Source organism: Hypanus sabinus, chromosome 28 (genome assembly GCF_030144855.1).
Source record: "Hypanus sabinus isolate sHypSab1 chromosome 28, sHypSab1.hap1, whole genome shotgun sequence".
Lineage (NCBI taxonomy): Eukaryota > Metazoa > Chordata > Chondrichthyes > Myliobatiformes > Dasyatidae > Hypanus > Hypanus sabinus.
This window is the reverse complement of record NC_082733.1, coordinates 220352-240478: the sequence shown is the minus strand read 5'-3', so window position 1 is coordinate 240478 and position 20127 is coordinate 220352. Positions and strand designations below refer to the sequence as shown.

General features: G+C 43.5%; 1 protein-coding gene and 1 non-coding gene across 4 annotated transcripts in view; both read right to left on the bottom strand.

Annotated features, from left to right (window-relative positions):
- The window catches only part of dnaaf4 (dynein axonemal assembly factor 4), a 212235-nt gene that overhangs the window by 33920 nt on the left and 158188 nt on the right, over positions 1-20127 (bottom strand). For 2 of the 3 annotated variants that reach the window (XM_059952495.1, XM_059952496.1), the window contains exon 1: positions 17400-17553. The exons of the other annotated variant lie outside the window; for it this stretch is intronic. In XM_059952495.1, the coding sequence (XP_059808478.1) occupies positions 17400-17522 (123 nt within the window). In that variant the 5' untranslated portion in view covers positions 17523-17553. Of the gene's footprint in view, positions 1-17399; positions 17554-20127 lie in introns of those variants that run through there. 3 annotated transcript variants of the gene reach the window in all.
- LOC132382694 (U6atac minor spliceosomal RNA) lies at positions 4553-4677 on the bottom strand. The gene has a single exon (XR_009508449.1). It is a non-coding gene; the product is annotated as a U6atac minor spliceosomal RNA (small nuclear RNA).

Sequence of the window (20127 nt, the reverse complement as noted above, 5' to 3'; positions counted from 1 at the left end):
ACTGAACTATAATTTCCTTTCTTTTGCCTCGCTCCTTAATGAGTGGAGTGACAGTTGCAATTTTCCAGTCATCCAGAGCTATTCCAGAATCTAGTGATTCTTGAAAGATTACTCCTAATGCCTTCACAACCTCTGCAGTTACTTCTTTCAGAATCCTGTGGTGTAGTTCATCTGGTCCAGGTGTCTTATCTAACTTCAGACCTTTCAGCTTCCCTGGCACCTTCTCGTTATTAATAGCAACTACACTCACTTCTTCCCTCTGACACACTCAAAGTTCTGGCATGTCCTGAAGAAGGCCCAGCAGCGGATGTACTTCCTGCGGCTCTTGAGGAAATATGGTCTGCCTCAGGAATTGCTGCTGCAGTTCTATATTGCAGTCATTGAGTCTGTCCTGTGCACCTCCATCACTGTGTGGTTTGGAGCCGCCACCAAGCAGGATAGAACCAGACTACAGCGCACAGTGGGGACTGCCGAGCGCATCATTGGAGCCTCCCTGCCCTCTATTGTGGACCTGTACTCTTCCAGGTTGAAGAAGAGGGCGGGGAACATCATAAAGAACTCCTTCCATCCTGCGCACAGACTGTTTGAACTGCTTCCGTCTGGTAGGCGCTTCAGATCCCTCCAGACTAAGACTAATAGGCACTGGAGAAGTTTTTTCCCTACTGCGGTCACTTTGCTGAACAGTTAACTGCCGGTTAACTGTCGGCTAACTATTACTTGGATTGCACTACTTGTATGTATAATCTATATTTTCATTTATATTTATCATTATTATTGTTATGAGCAGAGAGACAACATCTGTTGGAAGTAAATTCCTTGTATGTGCACAGGTACTTGACGATTAAAGTCTGATTCTGATATTGCTGGTGTCTTCCATAGTGAAAAATGGAGCAAAAAACCTAGTGTTTGTCTCCTATTTCTTTGTCCCTTATTGGATATCTCTGGCATCATTTTCTGGTTGTTCGACATCCTCTCTTGCCTTTCTTTTACTCCTTATATATCTGAAAAAAATTGCTGTTCTCTTTTACATTATTGGCTAGCTTACCTTCATATTTCATCCTTTTCCTACTTATTGCTTTTTAGTTGCCTTCTTTTGTTTTTTTTAAACTTCCCAATCCTCTAGCTTCCCACTAATTTTTTCTATATTGTATGACCTCTCTTTTGCTTTTGTCTTTCACTTCCCTTGTCAGCCATGGGTGCTTTATCCTCCCTGTACAATCAAGTTTACGCATCAATGAAATAAGAAAATGTATGTGAAGTTAATTTGTAGAGAACACGTAAAGGAAGACAGAATAGTAGAGGGACTTTTCCCCTTCTCTTTGCCTGTTCTATTCTCCCCTACCATTCTGCTTGCTTCCCAACTCTCTTTGGCCTATCCTCCATTTCTCCTCAACTTTCTCTCCCCCTCCTATTGATGTGAGCTAGCCATGGTTATTAAGAGATTAAGTAAAGTTTTAGGTCAAAAGAAAAAGTACATGTTACCACAACACCACCAAGATTGAGGAAATTAGAAAATTTTGTAATTCTGTCAAGTAGGATGAGGACATTGAAAAGAAAATGGGAAGTAAAATATACGAGTCTGTTATCAAGAAAAATAAAAATAAGTTGCAAGAGTTTCTATTACATATATCTAAAAAGGAAAAGATTAGCTAAAATTGTGGGTACCTTACAAATAAGAGAAACTGCATTGCTGGATAAGAAAATGGAAGAGAAGTGCTTTGTGTGTGTTTTCAGAAAGATGCAACTTCCTAAAAATACTAGAGAGAAACAGGACTAGAGTGAATGAGAAGCTTAATAAAATTTTTGAAAATTATTGGATTGAACCATCATAATCCTATAAGACTTAATGACCAACACCCTTTGGTTCTGAAGGGGGTAAATAAGGAGACCGTGATGCACCAGTTGTCTTCCAAAATTCCACAGAAATGATCACACAGATTGGAAGATAGCAAATGTAAGTCCACTATTTAAAAATGAAAGAAAATATGGAAAATATAAACCAGTTAGCCTGACATTGATAATAGAAAAAAAATGCTGGAATCAATTATTAAGAAAGTGGGCACATGACATTTGGGGAAAAAAATGAGGTTCGGGAGGATTAACCTGGATTTTGGATGTGTATGGGGTGTGCAGGGAGTATAGCACCTCTGGTGAAAAGGCTTGTCATGTTCATTCCGGGGCAGCTTACTCACCTTTGGTCCCCACCAGGCACTCATCTCTCCAAACTAACCCGTTTGCATGAGATAGCAACCACACCCGTTTACAGCTTCGACATGGGGGATAAACCAGGTGAGGGTTGCTGGACAGCCTCATACCCTGGAGAGATAAGGATGCACCTGGCCTAGCATGTGAAGTCAGCTCCAGCACAGGTGGCAGATGAGATCAACACTATGATCCAACAGCCAGGAAGGTGGTTCTGCAACACTTTGTGAAAAGCGAAGGGCATGAAGAGGCACAGAAGTCATGGTCATCCACTGCATCCAAAGTAGAAACCAATTGCGATGATTACTCGTACTACTGAACCCTTTTTTCCCATTTTTCTATCATTCATGTGCCTCTCTTGAGTGATGATGGCGCTAAATGGCGACTCCTTTGCTTGCATCTTTGGAAACAGCTTTATTTCTATCTTTAATATCTCCTTTTTTTCCTTTTCAAGGTGCTTTTGAAGACCCTGACCTGGGGTTACACTCTGACTTTGGTTCTTTGCAGGAATGGGGCCCCTCTCAGGGTCTCATGACCAGTCGCTTCTCGATATGCCAAGGACGTGGCCTGGAAGATGAGCACGCCTTCAGGGTGCTGGATGCTCGTGGTTCTGGAGGCAGACAAATTCAAGGCTGGTACCACTACCATTGATAGATGCGTCGCGGGAGAACAAGGAAGATCAGAAGCAGCGGGCTTGCTGTTGGCTGTGTGCCCAGCAGCATAGAGCTCAGAAAAAGTGATGCAACAGACTTTTAACACCATAGATCAGTGAGTTATTTTGTTATGTTTCCTCTCTTGCTGTGAAACAGGGACATCTCTTTTTCCCGTGTGTGTGAGAGAGTGAGAGAGTGACAGAGTGAGAGAGTGACAGAGAGAGAGAGTGACAGAGAGAGAGAGAACGAGCACCATTGAATACTGGGTGAAAAAGTGGTCTTTGGGGTACTGCAAGTCTGTGTCCTTATTGATGCTTTGCTGCACGCTTGAGTGCTCAATGTGGGGCACCAGTGCTTTTTGCTTCTGGGGCAGGGGAAGGGTTGTTGCCTTGCTACTGCCTGTGTATGGGTGGGGGGTGTTGGGGGAGGGATTTGGGGTTCTAACACTTAACTGACATTCATTCTTTGGGGCACTCCTCTGTTTTCGTGCATGTTTGAGAAGAGGAGGAATTTCAGGATATATATTGTATACATTTCTCTAAAAATGTACCTATTGAAACCTATCCAAGAGTTTCTTAAATATCCCTAATGTAACTGCCTCTACCACCACATCTGGCAGCGTGTTCCACCAACCCACTACTCTCCGTGAGAAACACATCTTCGACTCCTCTTTACATTTTCCACCCATCTCTTTAAAATTATGCCCTGTCGTATCAGCTATTTCCATCCCAGGAAAAAGTCTCTGGCTGTCCACTCGACCTATGCCTTGTTTTTCACCTTGTTCAAATATCTCTCAATTAACCTCTCATCCTCCTTCAATCCAAAGAGAAAAGCCCTGCCTCACTCAACCTATCCTCACAAGACACGGCCTCTGATCCATCCTGGTTAATCTCCTCTGCACCCTCTCTGAAGCTTCCACATCCTTCCTATACTGAAGTGATCAGAACTGAACACAATATTCCAAGTGTAGTCTGACCAGGATTTTATAGAGCTGTACATTACCTTGTATTATCAAGGGGAAATGAAAGCGAGACCTCCTCACTCAAAGGGTGGTACGAGTATGGAATGAGCTGCCAGTGGAAATGGTGGATGTAGGTTCGTTTGTAACATTTAAGAGAAGCTTGGCTAAGTACATGGATGAGAAGGATATGTAGGGCTATGGTCCAGGTGCAGGTCCATGGGATTAGGCAGAGTATCATGTACTAGATGGGCAAAAAGACCTGTTCCTGTGCTGTAGTTCCCGATGACTCATCCTGGTGAATCTCATCTGCACCCTCTCCAAAGATGCCACATCCTTCCTACTGTGTGGTGACCATAATCGCACAAAATATACCAAATGTGGCCTAACCAAAGTTTTATACAGCTGCAGCATGACACTGATTTTCATTTCTGACTATGAAGGAAAGCATGCTATATATATATATTCTTTATCATGTTATTCTCTTGTGTTGAGCTTGCACTCCAAGATCCTTCTGTATATCAATCTTCCCAAGAGTTCTGCCATTTACTCTATACTTTCCTTTTGCATTTCACTTCCCTAAAAGCATTAAAATCTGTCGTTTCTCCAGCTAAATTGCCAACTGATCTATATCCCACTTCCCAATACAATCCCACCACTTTCCATGTCTTCTACAAACTTACTCATGAGACCACCTACACTTTCTTTTTTTTATTATTTTATTTAATTTTAAATTTCTAAGAAAATTTCTAGATGCCACTAAGTAGAAGGCAATGCCTTAACCATTTGTGTGTTGTAAGGTCACTAGGGCCCCTTCCATCCTTATCAAGGGGAGTGCTAACCTTCTCTCCTTTCATACAACACTCACCTACACTTTCATCCTTTTTTTTAAACAAACAATAGAGCCCCCACCACTAATTTTTACACAACACCACTGATCATAGATCAGTAAACTCAACCTTTTACCATAAGAAGTATAAGAAGCATAAGAAGTTCTGCAGATGCTGGAATTCCAGAGCAACACAAAGTGCTAGAAGAACTCAGCAGATGAGGCAGCATCTTTGGAGATGAATAAACAGTTGAGGTTTTGGACCAAGACGCTTCACCAGGGCCTGGACGGAAGGGGAAAGAAGCCAGAATTAGAAGTAGGGACAGGAAGCTAGAAAGTGATAGGTGAAGCCACGTAGATGAAAGATGATGATGAAATAACCGGCTGGGAGGCAATAGATGGAAAAGGTAAAGGGCTGGAGAAGGTACCTGATAGGAACGGAGAGTGGACCATGGGAAAAGGGGAAGGAGGAGGGACAATGGTGGAGGTGATGGTGAAAAGAGAAGAGATAAGAGGGCAGCCAGAGTGGGGAATTGAAGATGAAAGGGGGAGGGGGGAAATTTACTAGAAGCTGGAGAAATCAATGTTCATGCCATCAGGGTGGAAGCTACCAAACAGAATATAAGGTATTGTTTCTCCAACCTGAGAGTGATTTCATCGAGGCAGTAGATGCGGTCATTGATCAACATGTCAGAGTGGGAATGAAAATAGTTGGCCACTGGGAAATCTTGCTTTTTGGAAAAAGAGCAAAGGTGAGAGACAAAGCGGTCCGTCAATCTACATCAAATCTCACCGATGTAGAGCAGGTCGCATCTGGAGCACTGGATGCATCACTACCCTCTGTTTTACAAGTCCAGCCAATTCACTGAAAATTCAATGAGACCAATTTACCAAAAGGGGTCTGTCGAATGGCAGACAACATCCACTGCCCTAGCCTTATGAACCACCTTCATTAGCTCCTCAAACCTCAGTCACATTTGTGATTCAGCATCTCCGCCACACAAAATCCTTTGGACTATCCCTGATATGCAATTTTTTTTCCAAATGCAAGCAAATCCTGTCCATAAGAATCTTCTACAATAATTTCCCCAGCCCTGCTTTAAGGCATACTAATTCCTAGTTTTTCCTTGGTTGCCTTTTTAAAACAAAAAGTACAACATTAGCTGTCTCCAGTCTTTTGGCACCACGCCTGTGGCTAAATTCTAGGTCTATGCAAAGATCTAGGTCAAGATCCCAATCTCCTCCTTGCCACCTTCAAAATCCAGAAATAAATCCTATCTGGCCCAGGAACTTATCCATCTTAACACTTTTCAAGACACACAATATCTCTTCTTTCTTATAATCAACATGATTTAAGATATGAACATATCCTTCATTGATCTCATTATCATCTCCCTTCCCCTTAGTGAATACTGATGCAAAGTACTCATTTAGGATCTCATCCACTTTTTCTGGTTCCATTCTTAATTTTCCTCTTATATCCTTGAGTGAACCTACCCTTTTCCTAGTTCCCTCTTGCATGTAATATATCCTCTTCCAATTCAAGTGCAACATGTCTTTCTCATACAGGTCCCACCTGCCCTGGAAAAGAACACGTCGATATAGGTACAGTATTTGAAAACTTCTCTCTTACACTGGCTCTCTAGCCATGCATTGACCTGCACTCTGCTCATATTTCTTGCTTAGCTAGAATGTAGCACAGGGATTAATCCCGAGATTAATTGCTGAGATGTTATAAAGTATTAAGATTAATAGTTGAAGCTTAATAAGGCATTGTTCAGATTGCACTTGGAATAATATGAGCAGTTGTGGGCCTCTTATTATGAGAGGATATATTGCCATTGGAGAGAATCCAATGTAGTGTATATGGATTTCAGCAAGGCATTTGATAAGGTACTCCATGCAAAGCTTATTGAGAAAGTAAGGAGGCATGGGATCCAAGTGGACATTGCTTTATGGATCCAAAATTGGCTTGCCCGCAGAAGGCAAAGAGTGGCTGTAGATGGGACATATTCTATAGAGGTTGGTGACCTATGGTGTACCTCAGGGATCTGTTCAGGGACCTCTTCTCTTCATGATTTTTATAAATGACCTGGATGTGGAAGTGGAGGGATGGGTTAGTAAATTTGCTGTTAACACAAAAGTTGGGGGTGTTGTGGATAGTGTGGAGGGCTGTCAAAAGTAGGACATCAATAAGATGCAAAACTGGGCTAAGAAGTGTCAGATGGAGTTCAACCCAGATAAGTGTGAGGTCGTTCATTTTGGTAGGTCAAATATGATGGCAGAATATAGTATAAATGGTAAGGTACTTGGTGGTGTGGAGGATCAGTGGGATCTTGGGGTCCGAGTCCATAGGACACTCAAAGCTGCTGTGCAGTTTGATTCTGTGGTTAAGAAGGAATACAGTGCATTGGCCTTCATCAATCGTGGGATTGAGTTCAAGAGCTGAGAGGTAATGTTACACCTGTACTGAACCCTGGTCAGACCCCACTTGGAGTACTGTGCTCAGTTCTGGTCACCTCACTACAGGAAGGATGTGGAAACTATTGAAAGGGTGCAGAGGAGATTTACAAGGATGTTGCCTGGATTGCGGAACATGCCTTATGTGACTAGGTTGAGTGAACTTGGCCTTTTCCCCTTGGAGCAATGGCGGATGAGAGGTGACCCAATAGAAATGTACAAGATGATGAGGGGCATTGATCATGTGGATAGTCAGAGGCTTTTCCCCAGGGCTGAAATGGCTGACATGAGAGGACACTGTTTTACAGTGCTGGGAAGTAGGTACAGAGGGGATGTCAGGGGTAAGATTTTTTTTTATATAAACGCAGTAAGTGGTGAGTGCGTGGAATGGGCTGCCAATGACTTTGGTGGAGGTGGATACAATAGGGTCTTTTAAGAGGCTCTTGGATAAGTACATGCTTAGAAAAATAGAGGGCTATGGGTAACCCTAGGTAATTTAAGTACTTGTTCAGCACAGCATTGTGGGCTGAAGGGCCTGTATTGTGCTGTAGATCGTCCATGTTTCTAGTCCAAAGGAGATTCACAAGAATGATCCCAAGAATAAAAGGGTTAACGTATAAGAGCATTTGATGACTCTGGGCCTGTAATTGCTGGAATTTAGAATGACGGGAAATTTTATTGAAACCTATTGAACATTGAAAGGCTTGGATAAAGTGGATGTGGAGAGGACAGCAGTCTCAGCCTCAGAAAGAATATCTCTGTTCTAAAGGGACAAAGAAGAATTTCTTTAGCCAGAGGATGGTGAATCTGTGGAATTCATTGCCACAGACAGATGTAGAGGCCAGTCATTAGATATATTTAAACTAGAAGTTGATAAGTTCTTCATTAGTATGGATGTCAAAGGTTACGTGCAAAAGGCAGGAGAACAGGGTTGAGAGGGATAATAATTCAGCCATGATCAAACAACAGAGCAGTTCTGATAGCCAAATCACCAAAATCTGCTCTTATGTCTTAATGGTCTTATGATTACAATTTAAAGCTTAGCTCAGCACATCACAGGAACCAGCCTTCCCTCTAGACTTATTTCTGCCTCAGTAAGTTGTCATTCAGTTTGGAAATCCATTATCAATTCCAAAAGCAAAACATTTCTGATGATGAATTCTAGTTAACCCACCACCCCCCTCTACCTACTACCTCAGTTATTGCACTGTAAACACTTAAAAGCACTTTTTATAATGCTGTTTACATTGTAAATACATGTAACTATCTTTGCATTTATGTACATTTCATTCAGTACCACACTTCTAACTTTATTTTTATATAATTCTTTACTTTTTATAATTGTTGAAAGTTGTTAATTTTTGCGGCATGTAGCTCCAATATAGCACAGTAAATTTCTCATACATGTAAATGCATATGGTGACTGAAGTTGATTCTCAATCCTTAAAGCAGCCAGCATAATCAAAATCTCCACCAATCCTGGACATTCTTTCTTGTTGTCTTTTGTTGAAGATACAAAAGTCTGAAGGCACATACGACCAGGCTCAAGGAAAGCTTCTGTTATCAGACTTTTGAACAGACCGCTTGTATGATAAGATAGACTCTTGGCCTCACAATCTACCTTGTTAGGATCTTGCACTTTTAGTGTTTACCTGCACTGCAGTCTTTCGGTAGACTACGTTTTATTCTGAATTGTTATTTACTGTATTCTAGTTCAACATTCAACCCTGTTTAGCATCATTTCCTGTACACAAGTGTAAAGGAGAATGAAATAATTGTCACTCCAGATCCAATGCACCACAAAAAAACACCATAAGATAAAGAATGCAATAATAAAACAAAATATAAATACATAAGAAAACTGATACACATAGATTGGTTATATGTCCACAAAATGATGCTAGACACAGGAATGTCTGTACATAAGATGACTGACAGGAAATGATGAGGTAGTTGTGGTTGGGATTGTGGCGGGTACAGAAGTGGGTAGAGGTGTTGATCAGCCTTACTGCTGGGGAAAGTAACTGTTCTTTTTTTGAGTCTGGTGGTCCTGGAAGGCATGCTACATTGCTTCCTCCCTGATGGGAGTGAGACAAACAGTCCATCAGCAGGGTGAGTGGGATCCTTTATGATGTTATTGGCCCTTTTCTGGCACCTTGCTGAATATGCATCCTTGATTGTGGGTAGGCAGGTGCCAGGGATGAGTTAGGTAGCTTTTACTACCCTGTTGTATGGCCTTCCTGTCCTCTGCAGTGCAGTTTCTGTACCATGCAGTGGTGCATCTTGTTAGGATGCTCTCCACTGCACATCTGACATGACATGAATATAGATGAGCATGGTCACTTTTCTTCAACCTCCTCAGAAAGTAGCTGCATTGCTGAGCTTTCCTGACTGTGTAGAATGTGTTCAGGGACCATGAAAGGTTGTGCAAGATGTGCAGTCCCAGGAGTTTGAAACTGCTCAGTTTTCACTGCTGTGCTGCCGATGTAAGGGGAGGAGGGGTGAGGTGTGAGTGATGCGAGTTCTCCTAAAGTCAATAGCCATCTCCTGTCTTGTTGACAGTGAAGAGGAGATCATTTGTCTAGCACAAATGTACAGTGTAATGATTTGATCTGTATATACAGTAAGCAAGACAAGCTTTTCACTGTATCTTGGTAAAAAAAATAAACCAAAACCAATAGAGGTCCTGATTTATAATTTTCTATCAAATTCCCCAAACTTTTTTTGCAGTCTCATTCCTCTTTTTGACTATGCTATTAGTACTAATAGCTTCATGGTCTCTGGCTGATCAGCCTTTCCTTTCAGTATGTTCTCTGCCCGTTCAGAGACATCCTTGACACTGGCACGAATGTGAGGTCATCCATTTTCAGGCTACCTGCCTTTTAAATCACAACAGGTTAAAAGATGCTCAGAAGCAACAGAAAAAGCAATAAGGACAAAAAATTAAATATGAAGGTAAGATACCTAATAAGGTAAAAGAGAATGCCAAACATCTTCTCAGATATATAAAAGGTAAAAGAGAATTGAGAGTGGATATCAGACAGCTGGAAAATGATGCTGGAGAGGTAATAAATGGAGGACAAAGAAATTGAGGATGTTCTCATTAAGTATTTTGTGTCACACTGGAAGACACTAGCAATATGTCAGAAATCAAGTGTCAATGGGCATAAGTGCCTACTGCTACTTGTTACTAAGGAGAAGGTGCTTGGGAAGCTGAAAGGTTACCTGGACCAGGTGAACTACACCCCATGTACTCAAAGAGGTAGCTGAAGAAATTGTGGAAGCATTAGTAATTATCTTTCAAGAATCAATGGATTCTGGAATTGTTCTGGAGGTCTTGGAAATTGCAAATGTTATTCCAATCTCTAAAAGGGAGGGAGGCAAAAGACAGGAAATTATAGGCCAGTTAACTGGACTTCAGTAGTTGGGAAGATGATGGAGTCCATTATTAAGGATGAGGTTTTGGGGTACTTGGTGGAATATGATAATTAGACTGAAGTCAGCATGATTTCCTTAAAGAGAAATCTTGCCTGACAAATCTGTTAGAACTCTTTCAGGAAATAACAAGCAGGATAGAAAAAGGAGAGTCAGTGGAGGGAAACCAATATCCTGGCTGGGAGGGTTGTTAATGTTATTCGGGAGAGTTTAAACTAGCTTTTTAGGGTCTGGAAACAGGAGCCTCAGGTCAGTAAGGGAAAGATCGGACCAGAAGGTGGATGTCAGGAAAAGTATTGAAAGGCAAAATCGAAATAACAGGTATGACGGGTCGGATAGTTCAAAGTGTGTATATTTTAATGCTAGGAGTATTATGGGTAAGGATGATGAGGTTAGAGCATGGATTAGTATATGGAACTACAATGTTGTAGCCATTACTGAAACTTGGTTGAGAGGGAGCAGGAATGGGAGATTAATGTACCAGGTTTTCAAAGTTTTAGAAAAGATAAGAGGAGGAGGTTAAAGAGGAGGTGGAGTTGCCCTACTAATTAGGACAATATCACAGCTGCTCTCAGAGGAGACATAATTCAGGGGTCAGACACTGAGTCCATCTGGGTGGACCTCAGGAATACGAAGGGTGCAATCACACTAATGGGCTTGTACTAAAGATCCCGTAATAGCCACCGGGACATTGAGGAACAGATATGTAATCAGATTAAGGAAATGTGTAAAAACAATAGGGTTGTTGTGTTACCAACTTGATTGAGTTTTTGACAAGGTGACGAGACAGACTGATGAGAGTAGCACAGTGGATGGTGTCTAGATGGATTTTAGTAAGGCATTTGACAAAGTGCCTCATGTAAGGCTAATCCAGAAGATTAAGATGCATGGGATCTATGGAAAATTGACTGTTTGTATTCAGAACTGGCCAGAAGACAGGGTAGTGGTTGAAAGAAATTATTCGAGCTGGAGTTCTGTAATTAGTGGAGTTCCACAGGGATCTGTGCATTACAAATGCGCAGATATACAAATATATCAGAACAGAAGTAAGAAAGAATAAAAAATAAGTTACCTCAAACAATCTAACAGGAGGGGATCATCACTTCCCTGGCTATAGGTTGACTCAATATAAAGCCTAATGGCCGAGGGTAACAATGACCTCATGCAGCCTCTTTGGAACAGCACAATTGTCTTAGTCTATTACTGAAAGTGTCCTCTGTTCAGCTAAAGTGGCATGCAAAGGGTGAGAAACATTGTCCACCATTGCCAGGATTCAATTAGGTTCCTTTGTTCTACCACAGCCTTCAGTGTGTCCAGTTTGACTCCTATTACAGAGCCAGCCTTTCTAATCAGTTTATCGAGCCTGTCAGTATCACGCATGTTGATGCCATTGCTCCAGCAAACCATTGCATAGAAGACTGTACTGACAACAACAGACTAGTAGAACATGTGAAGGAGAGGCCTGCATACTCCAAAGGACCTCAGTCTCTTCAGGAAGTAGAGGTGATTCTGGCCCTTCTTGTACACGGCCTCTGTGTTGATGCTCCACTCAAGTCTGAAATCCAGATTCACCCCCAGGTACTCGGAGTTCCTCACCACGTCCATGTCCTCACCATCAATAGTATCAGGGAGCAGTGCAGACTTGGCCTTCCTAAAGTCCATCACCATCTCCTTTGTCTTACTGATGTTGATCTGCAGATGATTCAGCTTGTACCATTTGACAAAGTCCTGCACCAGGGCCCTGTATTCATCCTCCCTTTATACACCCAACCACTGCTGAGTCATCAGAGAATTTCTGCAGACGACATGACTCAGAGTTGTATCTAAAGTTCTAGGTACACAGGGTAAGCAAGAAGGGAACCAATACAGTCCCCTGTGGGGCCCCAGTGCTACTTATAGCCACGTCTGACACACAGCTCTGAAGCCACACCAACTAATTCTGCCGGTCAGGTAGTACATTACCCAGGATTCAATTCAGTGCCAATCTGCATTGAACAGAGCTATTCCCTCAGCAATGAGGGCTGTATGGTAATGAAGGCACGAGAAATCAAGAAATATGATCCTCACAGTGCTACCCTGATTACCCAAATGGGAGCAGGCTTTGTGCAGAAGGTAGATATGGGAAGACTGGCAAAGAATAGAGCACATTATCGACCAGTTGCAGGTATGGGCTGAGAAATGGCAGATGGCATTTAACCCAGATAAATGTGAGGTGTTGCACCTTAGTGGGGCAAATGCAAGGAGACAGTACACTGTTAGGGGCAAGATCCTGAACAGTGTTGCCGAGCAGAGAGATTTCAGGATCCAAGTTCATAGCTCCACGAAAGTGGCTACACAAGTCAATAAGGTGGTTAAGAAGGCTTATGGAATGCTTGTTTTTATTAGTCCAAACATTGAGTTCAAAAGCCAAGAGATTATGTTGCAACTTTATAAAACTCTGGTTCGGCCACATCTAGAGCCTTGCAAATAGTTCTGGTCATCCCACCATACGAAGGATGTTGAGGCTTTGGAGAGGGTGCTGAAGAGGTTTATCAGGATGCTGGGCTGATTCAAGGGTATGTACTGTAATGAAAGGATTGGACAAACACAGTTCTGGTCACCTCACTACAGGAAGGATTTAGAGGCTTTGGAGAGGGTGCAGAAGAGGTTTATCAGGATGCTGGGCTGATGCGAGGGTATGTACTGTAATGAAAGGATTGGACAAACACAGTTCTGGTCACCTCACTACAGGAGGGATTTCGAGGCTTTGGAGAGGGTGCAGAAGAGGTTTTCAAGGATGCTTGCTGGTTTAGAAGGCATGTGCCATCATGAGAAGCTGGATAAACGTGGGTTGTTTTTTCTGGAGTGTCGGAGGTTGAGGGGAGATCCAATAAGAGCTTTACAAGATTATGATGGGCATAGATAGAGTGGAGAGATTCAATCTGCACCCAGGGTTGAAATGTCTAATAACGGAGGGCATGCATTAAAGGTGAGAGGATAGATTCAAGGGGGATGTAAGGGGCAAGTTTTTTTTTTTACTCAGAGTGTGGTGGATGCCTGGAATACACTGCCTGGTGTGGTGGTAGAGACAAATGCATTAGAGGCTTTTAAGAGACGTTTAGATAGGGACATGGATGTAGGGAAGATGGAGGGATATGGACAGGAAGAATTAGTGTTTGGGTATTTTTGATGTTTAGCACAACATTGTGGGCCATATAGCCTGTTCCTGTGCTGTACTCTTCTATGTTTACTTGGATTTTCAGGAGTCTGACAAGGTGCCATACATAAGGCTGCCAAACAAGATAGGAACCCATGGTATTACAGGAACATACTAGTACAGAAAAAGGATTGGCTGACTAGCAGGAGAAAAAGAATGGGAATAAAGGGGGCTTTTTATAAAAACTGACCGTAAAAGCTTTTATAGATACGTGAAAAGAAAAAGATTGGTCAAGACTAATGTAGGTCCTTTACAGTCAGAAACAGGTGAATTGATCATAGGGAACAAAGACATGGCAGACCAATTGAATAACTACTTTGGTTCTGTCTTCACTAAGGAGGACATAAATAATCTTCCAGAAATAGTAAGGGACTGAGGGTCTAGTGGGATGGAGGAACTGAGGGAAATACATGTTAGTAGGGAAGTGGTGTTAGGTAAATTGAAGGGATTAAAGGCAGATAAATCCCCAAGGCCAGATGGTCTGCATCCCAGAGTGCTTAAGGAAATAGCCCAAGAAATAGTGGATGCTTTGGTGATAATTTTTCAAAACTCCTTAGATTCTGGATTAGTGCCTGAGGATTGGAGGGTGGCTAATGTAACCTCACTTTTTAAAAAAGGTGGGAGAGAGAAACCGGGGAATTATAGACCAGTTAGTCTGACATCGGTGGTGGGGAAAATGCTAGAGTCGGTTATCAAAGATGTGATAACAGCACATTTGGAAAGAGGTGAAATCATCAGACAAAGTCAGCATGGATTTGTGAAAGGAAAATCATGTCTGACGAATCTTATAGAATTTTTTTGAAGATGTAACTAGTAGAGTGGATAGGGGAGAGCGAGTGGATGTGGTATATTTAGATTTTCAAAAGGCTTTTGACAAGGTCCCACACAGGAGATTAGTGTGCAAACTTAAAGCACACGGTATTGGGGGTGTGGTATTGATGTGGATAGAGAATTGGTTGGCAGACAGGAAGCAAAGAGTGGGAGTAAACGGGACCTTTTCAGAATGGCAGGCAGTGACTAGTGGGGTACTGCAAGGCTCAGTGCTGGGACCCCAGTTGTTTACAAAATATATTAATGATTTAGACGAGGGAATTAAATGCAGCATCTCCAAGTATGTGAATGACACAAAGCTGGGCGGCAGTGTTAGCTGTGAGGAGGATGCTAAGAGGATGCAGGGTGATTTGGATATGTTAGGTGAGTGGGCAAATTCATGGCAGATTTAATGTGGATAAATGTGAGGTTATCCACTTTGGTTACAAGAACAGGAAAACAGATTATTATCTGAACGGTGGCCGATTAGGAAAAGGGGAGATGCAACAAGACCTGGGTGTCATTGTACACCAGTCATTGAAGGTGGACATGCAGGTACAGCAGGCGGTGAAAAAGGCAAATGGTATGTTGGCATTCATAGCAAAAGGATTTGAGTACAGGAGCAGGGAGGTTCTACTGCAGTTGTACAAGGCCTTGGTGAGACCGCACCTAGAATATTGTGTGCAGTTTTGATCCCCTAATCTGAGGAAAGACATTCTTGCCATAGAGGGAGTACAGAGAAGGTTCACCAGATTGATTCCTGGGATGGCAGGACTTTCAAAAGAAGAACGACTGGATTGACTAGGCTTATACTCACTGGAATTTAGAAGATTGAGGGGGGATCTTACTGAAACGTATAAAATTCTAAAGGGATTGGACAGGCGAGATGCAGGAAGATTGTTTCCAATGTTGAGGAAGCCCAGAATGAGGGGTCACAGTCTAAGGATAAAGGGGAAGCCTTTTAGGACCGAGATGAGGAAAAACTTCTTCAAACAGAGAGTGGTGAATCTGTGGAATTCTCTGCCACAGGAAACAGTTGAGGCCGGTCCATTGGCTATATTTAAGAGGAAGTTAGATATGGCCCTTGTGGCTAAAGGGATCGGGGGTATGGAGAGAAAGCAGGTACAGGGTTCTGAGTTGGATGATCAGCCATGATCATACTGAATGGCGGTGCAGGCTCGAAGGGCTGAATGGCCTACTCCTGCACCTATTTTCTATGTTTCTATGTTTTTCTGGTTGGCTGCCAGTGACTAGTGTTGTTCTTCAAGGGTCGGTGATGGGCCAGGTTTGCAGAAGATAAAAAGATAGGCAGATTGAAATCTATTGAATACTGAGGAGAGGATGTTTCCTATAGTTGGTAGTCTAGGACCAGGGGGCACAGGTTCAAAGTACAAGAAAGGCACTTTAAAACAAAGCTAGGTGGAAGTTCTTTCGCTACAAGGTGGTGAATCTGTGGAATCTGCTGCCACAGACTGCTGTGGATATCAAGTTATTGGTTATATTTAAAACGGTTGATAGGTTCTTGATTTATAAGGGCGGCAAAAGTTATGGGGTGAAGGCAGCAAAATGGGCTGACAGCGATAACAGGCATTCAATCTGACTTGATGGGCAAAATGGCCTAACTCTGCTCCCATGTCATATTGTCCAATGGTCAGAGGAACCTGGGTGTACAGGTCCTACAAGTGATTAGGAAGACCAAGATTGTTTATAACAAGATGAATTCAGTTCTTGAAATACCTTACCTAATTTACAAAGCCCTGGCACAAATAAACCTGGAATATTGTCTACACATCAAATTGCAACCACGAGGAAAGGTACGTTTACAAAGAAGGGAGTGCTACAAAAATATGCTCAAATGATTCTCAAGATCACAGTTTTTCTTATAAATCAGCATAAGTTAAAAAGACCAGCCTATTTTCAAAGATGATTTTGCATCCACAGATGATTGCTTTGATACAATAGATGAAGGGATGATGTCTCGCTGGCTGGAGGGAACAGAAAATATTACAGTTGCAGAATAGTAAGTTTAGGTTTGGAGCAAATAAGAGATTTCCTCTCCCATTGGTTCTCGAAAATTTTAAATCTCTATTAAAAGAAAACGAAGGTTAAGTCAATGAGAATATTCCAAACACTGTGGATCTTTGTTTACTGTATTAAGGACTGAAGGGATAAATAAATGGTCAGCGCAAGACAGCGACATATTAAGTAAAAAATCTGCCAGGAGCTTACTAAATAGCCAAACTTTTGATTCTCCTCTTTGTTGGTCCATTTCCATCCTTTCATGTGCACCCCCATCTGCCTTTCTCCTCTTCTCTATGCTCAACCCTCCCTCTCCCCTTCTCTCCCCCTTGCTGCCCTCACCTTTCCCCTTCTCTCTCCTCGCTGCACTCCCCTTTCCCTTCCTCTCCCCCTCTCTACCCTCCCCTTTCCCCTCCCCCCTGCCCCCTTTCCTCTCCCCCCTGCCCCCTTTCCCCTCTCCCCCTGCCCTCCCCTTTTCCCTCCTCTCCCCCTCTGCCCTCCCTTTTTCCCTCCTCTCCCTCTCTCTGCCCTCCCCTTCCCCTCCTCTCCCCGCTCCCCTTCTCTCCCCCTTTCCCTTTCTCTCCCCCTCCCCTTTTCCCCCTCTCTCCCCTCCCCTTTCCCCCTCTCCCCCCTTTCTCCATCTTTCCCCCTCTCTCCCCCCTTTCCCTTTCTCTCCCCCTCCCCCTCTTCCCCTTCCCCCTCCCCCTCTTCCCCTTCCCCTCCCCACTTTTCCCCTTCCCCTCCCCACTTTTCCCCTTCCCCCTTTCCCCCCACCCCTTGCCCAGGAGACTGCCTGAATTCCATCGCCGATCCTGATGCTGCCAGTGCTTCCCTTGCCTTCACGTAATCCTCCGCACAGAAGATGTCCGCTTTTCCAGCGCCGACCCCCTTCAGCGGCACCGTGATAAACACTTTGGACTCCACCTGCTCCCAAGTGTAATCTTTGACCAGCACCGGCATCTCAGCCCCGCTGGCGCCGTTGCTAAGGAAGCTGCCTTGATTGCTAGGGGCCGATATTTCCGGTGACGTTTCTGTCCTTCCGGAGGAAGTGGGTGTTGCTGGAGTAACAGAGTCAATGTAGAGAGCGGTCTTGGTGCGCGGAGTAGGCAAGGCGTGAGTGAACTGGTATCACTCCCCCCTCTCCCAGAGCTTTTAAAGAGAGCTGCAGGGCTGCTGAGATGATTATCCAAATTAGTGTTGTCTGTGATGGTTTAATCTCAAAGAGGGAGTGTAACCTGTGGAGATCAGATCGACCATCTCACTCTTGTCAGAGGGAAGGGATATGGGGGGGGGGGGGGGGGGGGGGGGGTGTAGGATGTGCGGTTGATAGAAAAGGATTTAGACACTGGAGGTACTAACTCTTGAATGAAAATTGAAGTACCATCTGCTCTTCAGAAGTGCCATTTTGTAAAAGAACAGGAGAATTTTTTTATATATACAGATTTATTACAGAGCCTTAGCACTCAACAACTCTGATTGCACCCTAATTGAATCACTGGACAACTTACCATGACCAGTTAACGTACCTGATGTGTCTTTGGACTGGGAGGGAACCAGAGCAACTGGACAAAACTGGAGCATTCCATGTACAGAGACTCCTTACAGAGGATGGAGAAGTGAACTCCAAAGCCGCGAGCTGTTATAGTGTAATGGCTGCTGTGGCACCCTTATGTCACGTCCATTATTCTTCACGCAACATCACTAAGCAAATTTCAATGTTGTACAGCTGTTCCTTTTACTACAACACTGGGTACTCTTCAAAATTATTTCCTTAGCTGTAAAGTATTTAAAATATCTTAGAATATATTATATTAATACACGTCTTTGTACAAGCTGTTGTTGCACATTTGATGATTTGGAAGACTGCAAAGACTAAGCCCTTGCCACCACACTCCAGACTGTTACCTTGATTAGTCTCGATTGGCACATACTTGATGGGCCAAGTAGTCTACTTCTGCTCCTCTGGTCTTGTAGGGTAAGGTAATGGCTGGAAACTTATGCAAAATTCACAACCACCAGTATTAAGTTGGGATTCATTTTAAGCGGCTGGTCTGACGAAATGACGTGGTTTTGTACTGCACTTTGTGTTCTGTGTTTGGAGGACAATAAAGGAGCTTTTACGATTTCCTTCAAACTTAAAACCCCTCTTCTGTTTTATTTACTAAAACCTACATTGGTGACCCTGATGCTCCAGGACGAATCCAGAGTTATTCAACATGTCAGCCAATGCAGTCGCTTTGGGAGCAAAATGCTGTTGCTTGATTTGTAGAAGAGTTGGCCCAGTTCGTGATGTGAGGAATGGCTGTGGACTGCTCCAGATATTACTGTGTAGTAGTGTCGCTCTGTATTCCACAGCAGTAAAAGCGGTGAGCCAGCTTCAACACCCTCTTCAGCTGGAAAAATATGGCACGCTGAAGACTCACCTACTACAGACTTTTGAACTATTGAAGTCTGAAAGCGCCAAGCAGTTGCTCTCCTTGCCCAGCCTTGGGGATGCTAGACCTTCAGAGCTAATGGACCACATGCTGTCTCTCCTGAGAAATCACCATCCTTGTTTTACTTCTAAAGAGCTCTTGCTAATGCACCTATGAAGGACTATAGAAGTTTGCTGACAGTCTTAGCCAGGCAGAAGTGCATAATTCCTCCTCCTTCCCCTGTCTCAGTAAGCCCGATAGCAGGGGCTCCAGAACACGCAGCCCTGTGGCTGCAGAAGAGACAACACTGTGTCTGTGCCTTTACCTCGCTTGCTTTGGTCCAAATGACAGGAAGTGCCAGCCATCTTGCAGCTTTGACTGTGCCGATGCATCGGGACATCAGAGGTCTGTGAACGCCACGGGTTCCGGCTGCCAGGGTCGTCGACTGTTCATTACAGACAGGGCGACACTGCTTTTGTGACATGAGAATTCAGGTGAGTGTGCTGCCAGCATCACCTATTGATCAGAAGGCAAAGGACAGTGAAACTTCGCTGGAGGCCACCAACGACAGGATCCAGACTTACGGGACACGATGGAGGACGCTCTACTTCAGTGAGTGACATTACACATGGGACTTTGTCCTTGCTAAGGCTAGACCTCTGCTCAGTGCAGATTTCCTGAGTGCTCAATTGATCAAAAGCTGTCAGCTTTTGGATGTCATTGGAATTTGGGTCATTAACCCTGCTCCCCCAGTAAGTTCCCCAGGATGACTTTGTCAAGTGCATGCACCAAATGTGAATTTACTCATCTGCTGGGCAAATTCCGAAACCTACATTCCCCACAACAGTCACAAAACATGGGGTCAACCTCCACATCTCCACAACTGGCCCACAAGTCCATGCCCATGTGCGTAGATTGGACCCAGAAAAGCATAGTTGCTGCACATGAGGTGATTACGGATGCCTTAACAAGGTCACCACCCCCTCCCTGATCGTTACCTGGACCCACATATCCAAGACTTTATGTTTAGCCAGCAAGTTAATTTTTTCTGAAGTCAGGTGCCTGTGTGCTAGAGGACATTCCGAAAACCACTGTGATGATCCAGTTTGCCCCTTTGAGTTTTCTGCACTTGCTATTTGCACTGAAAAATG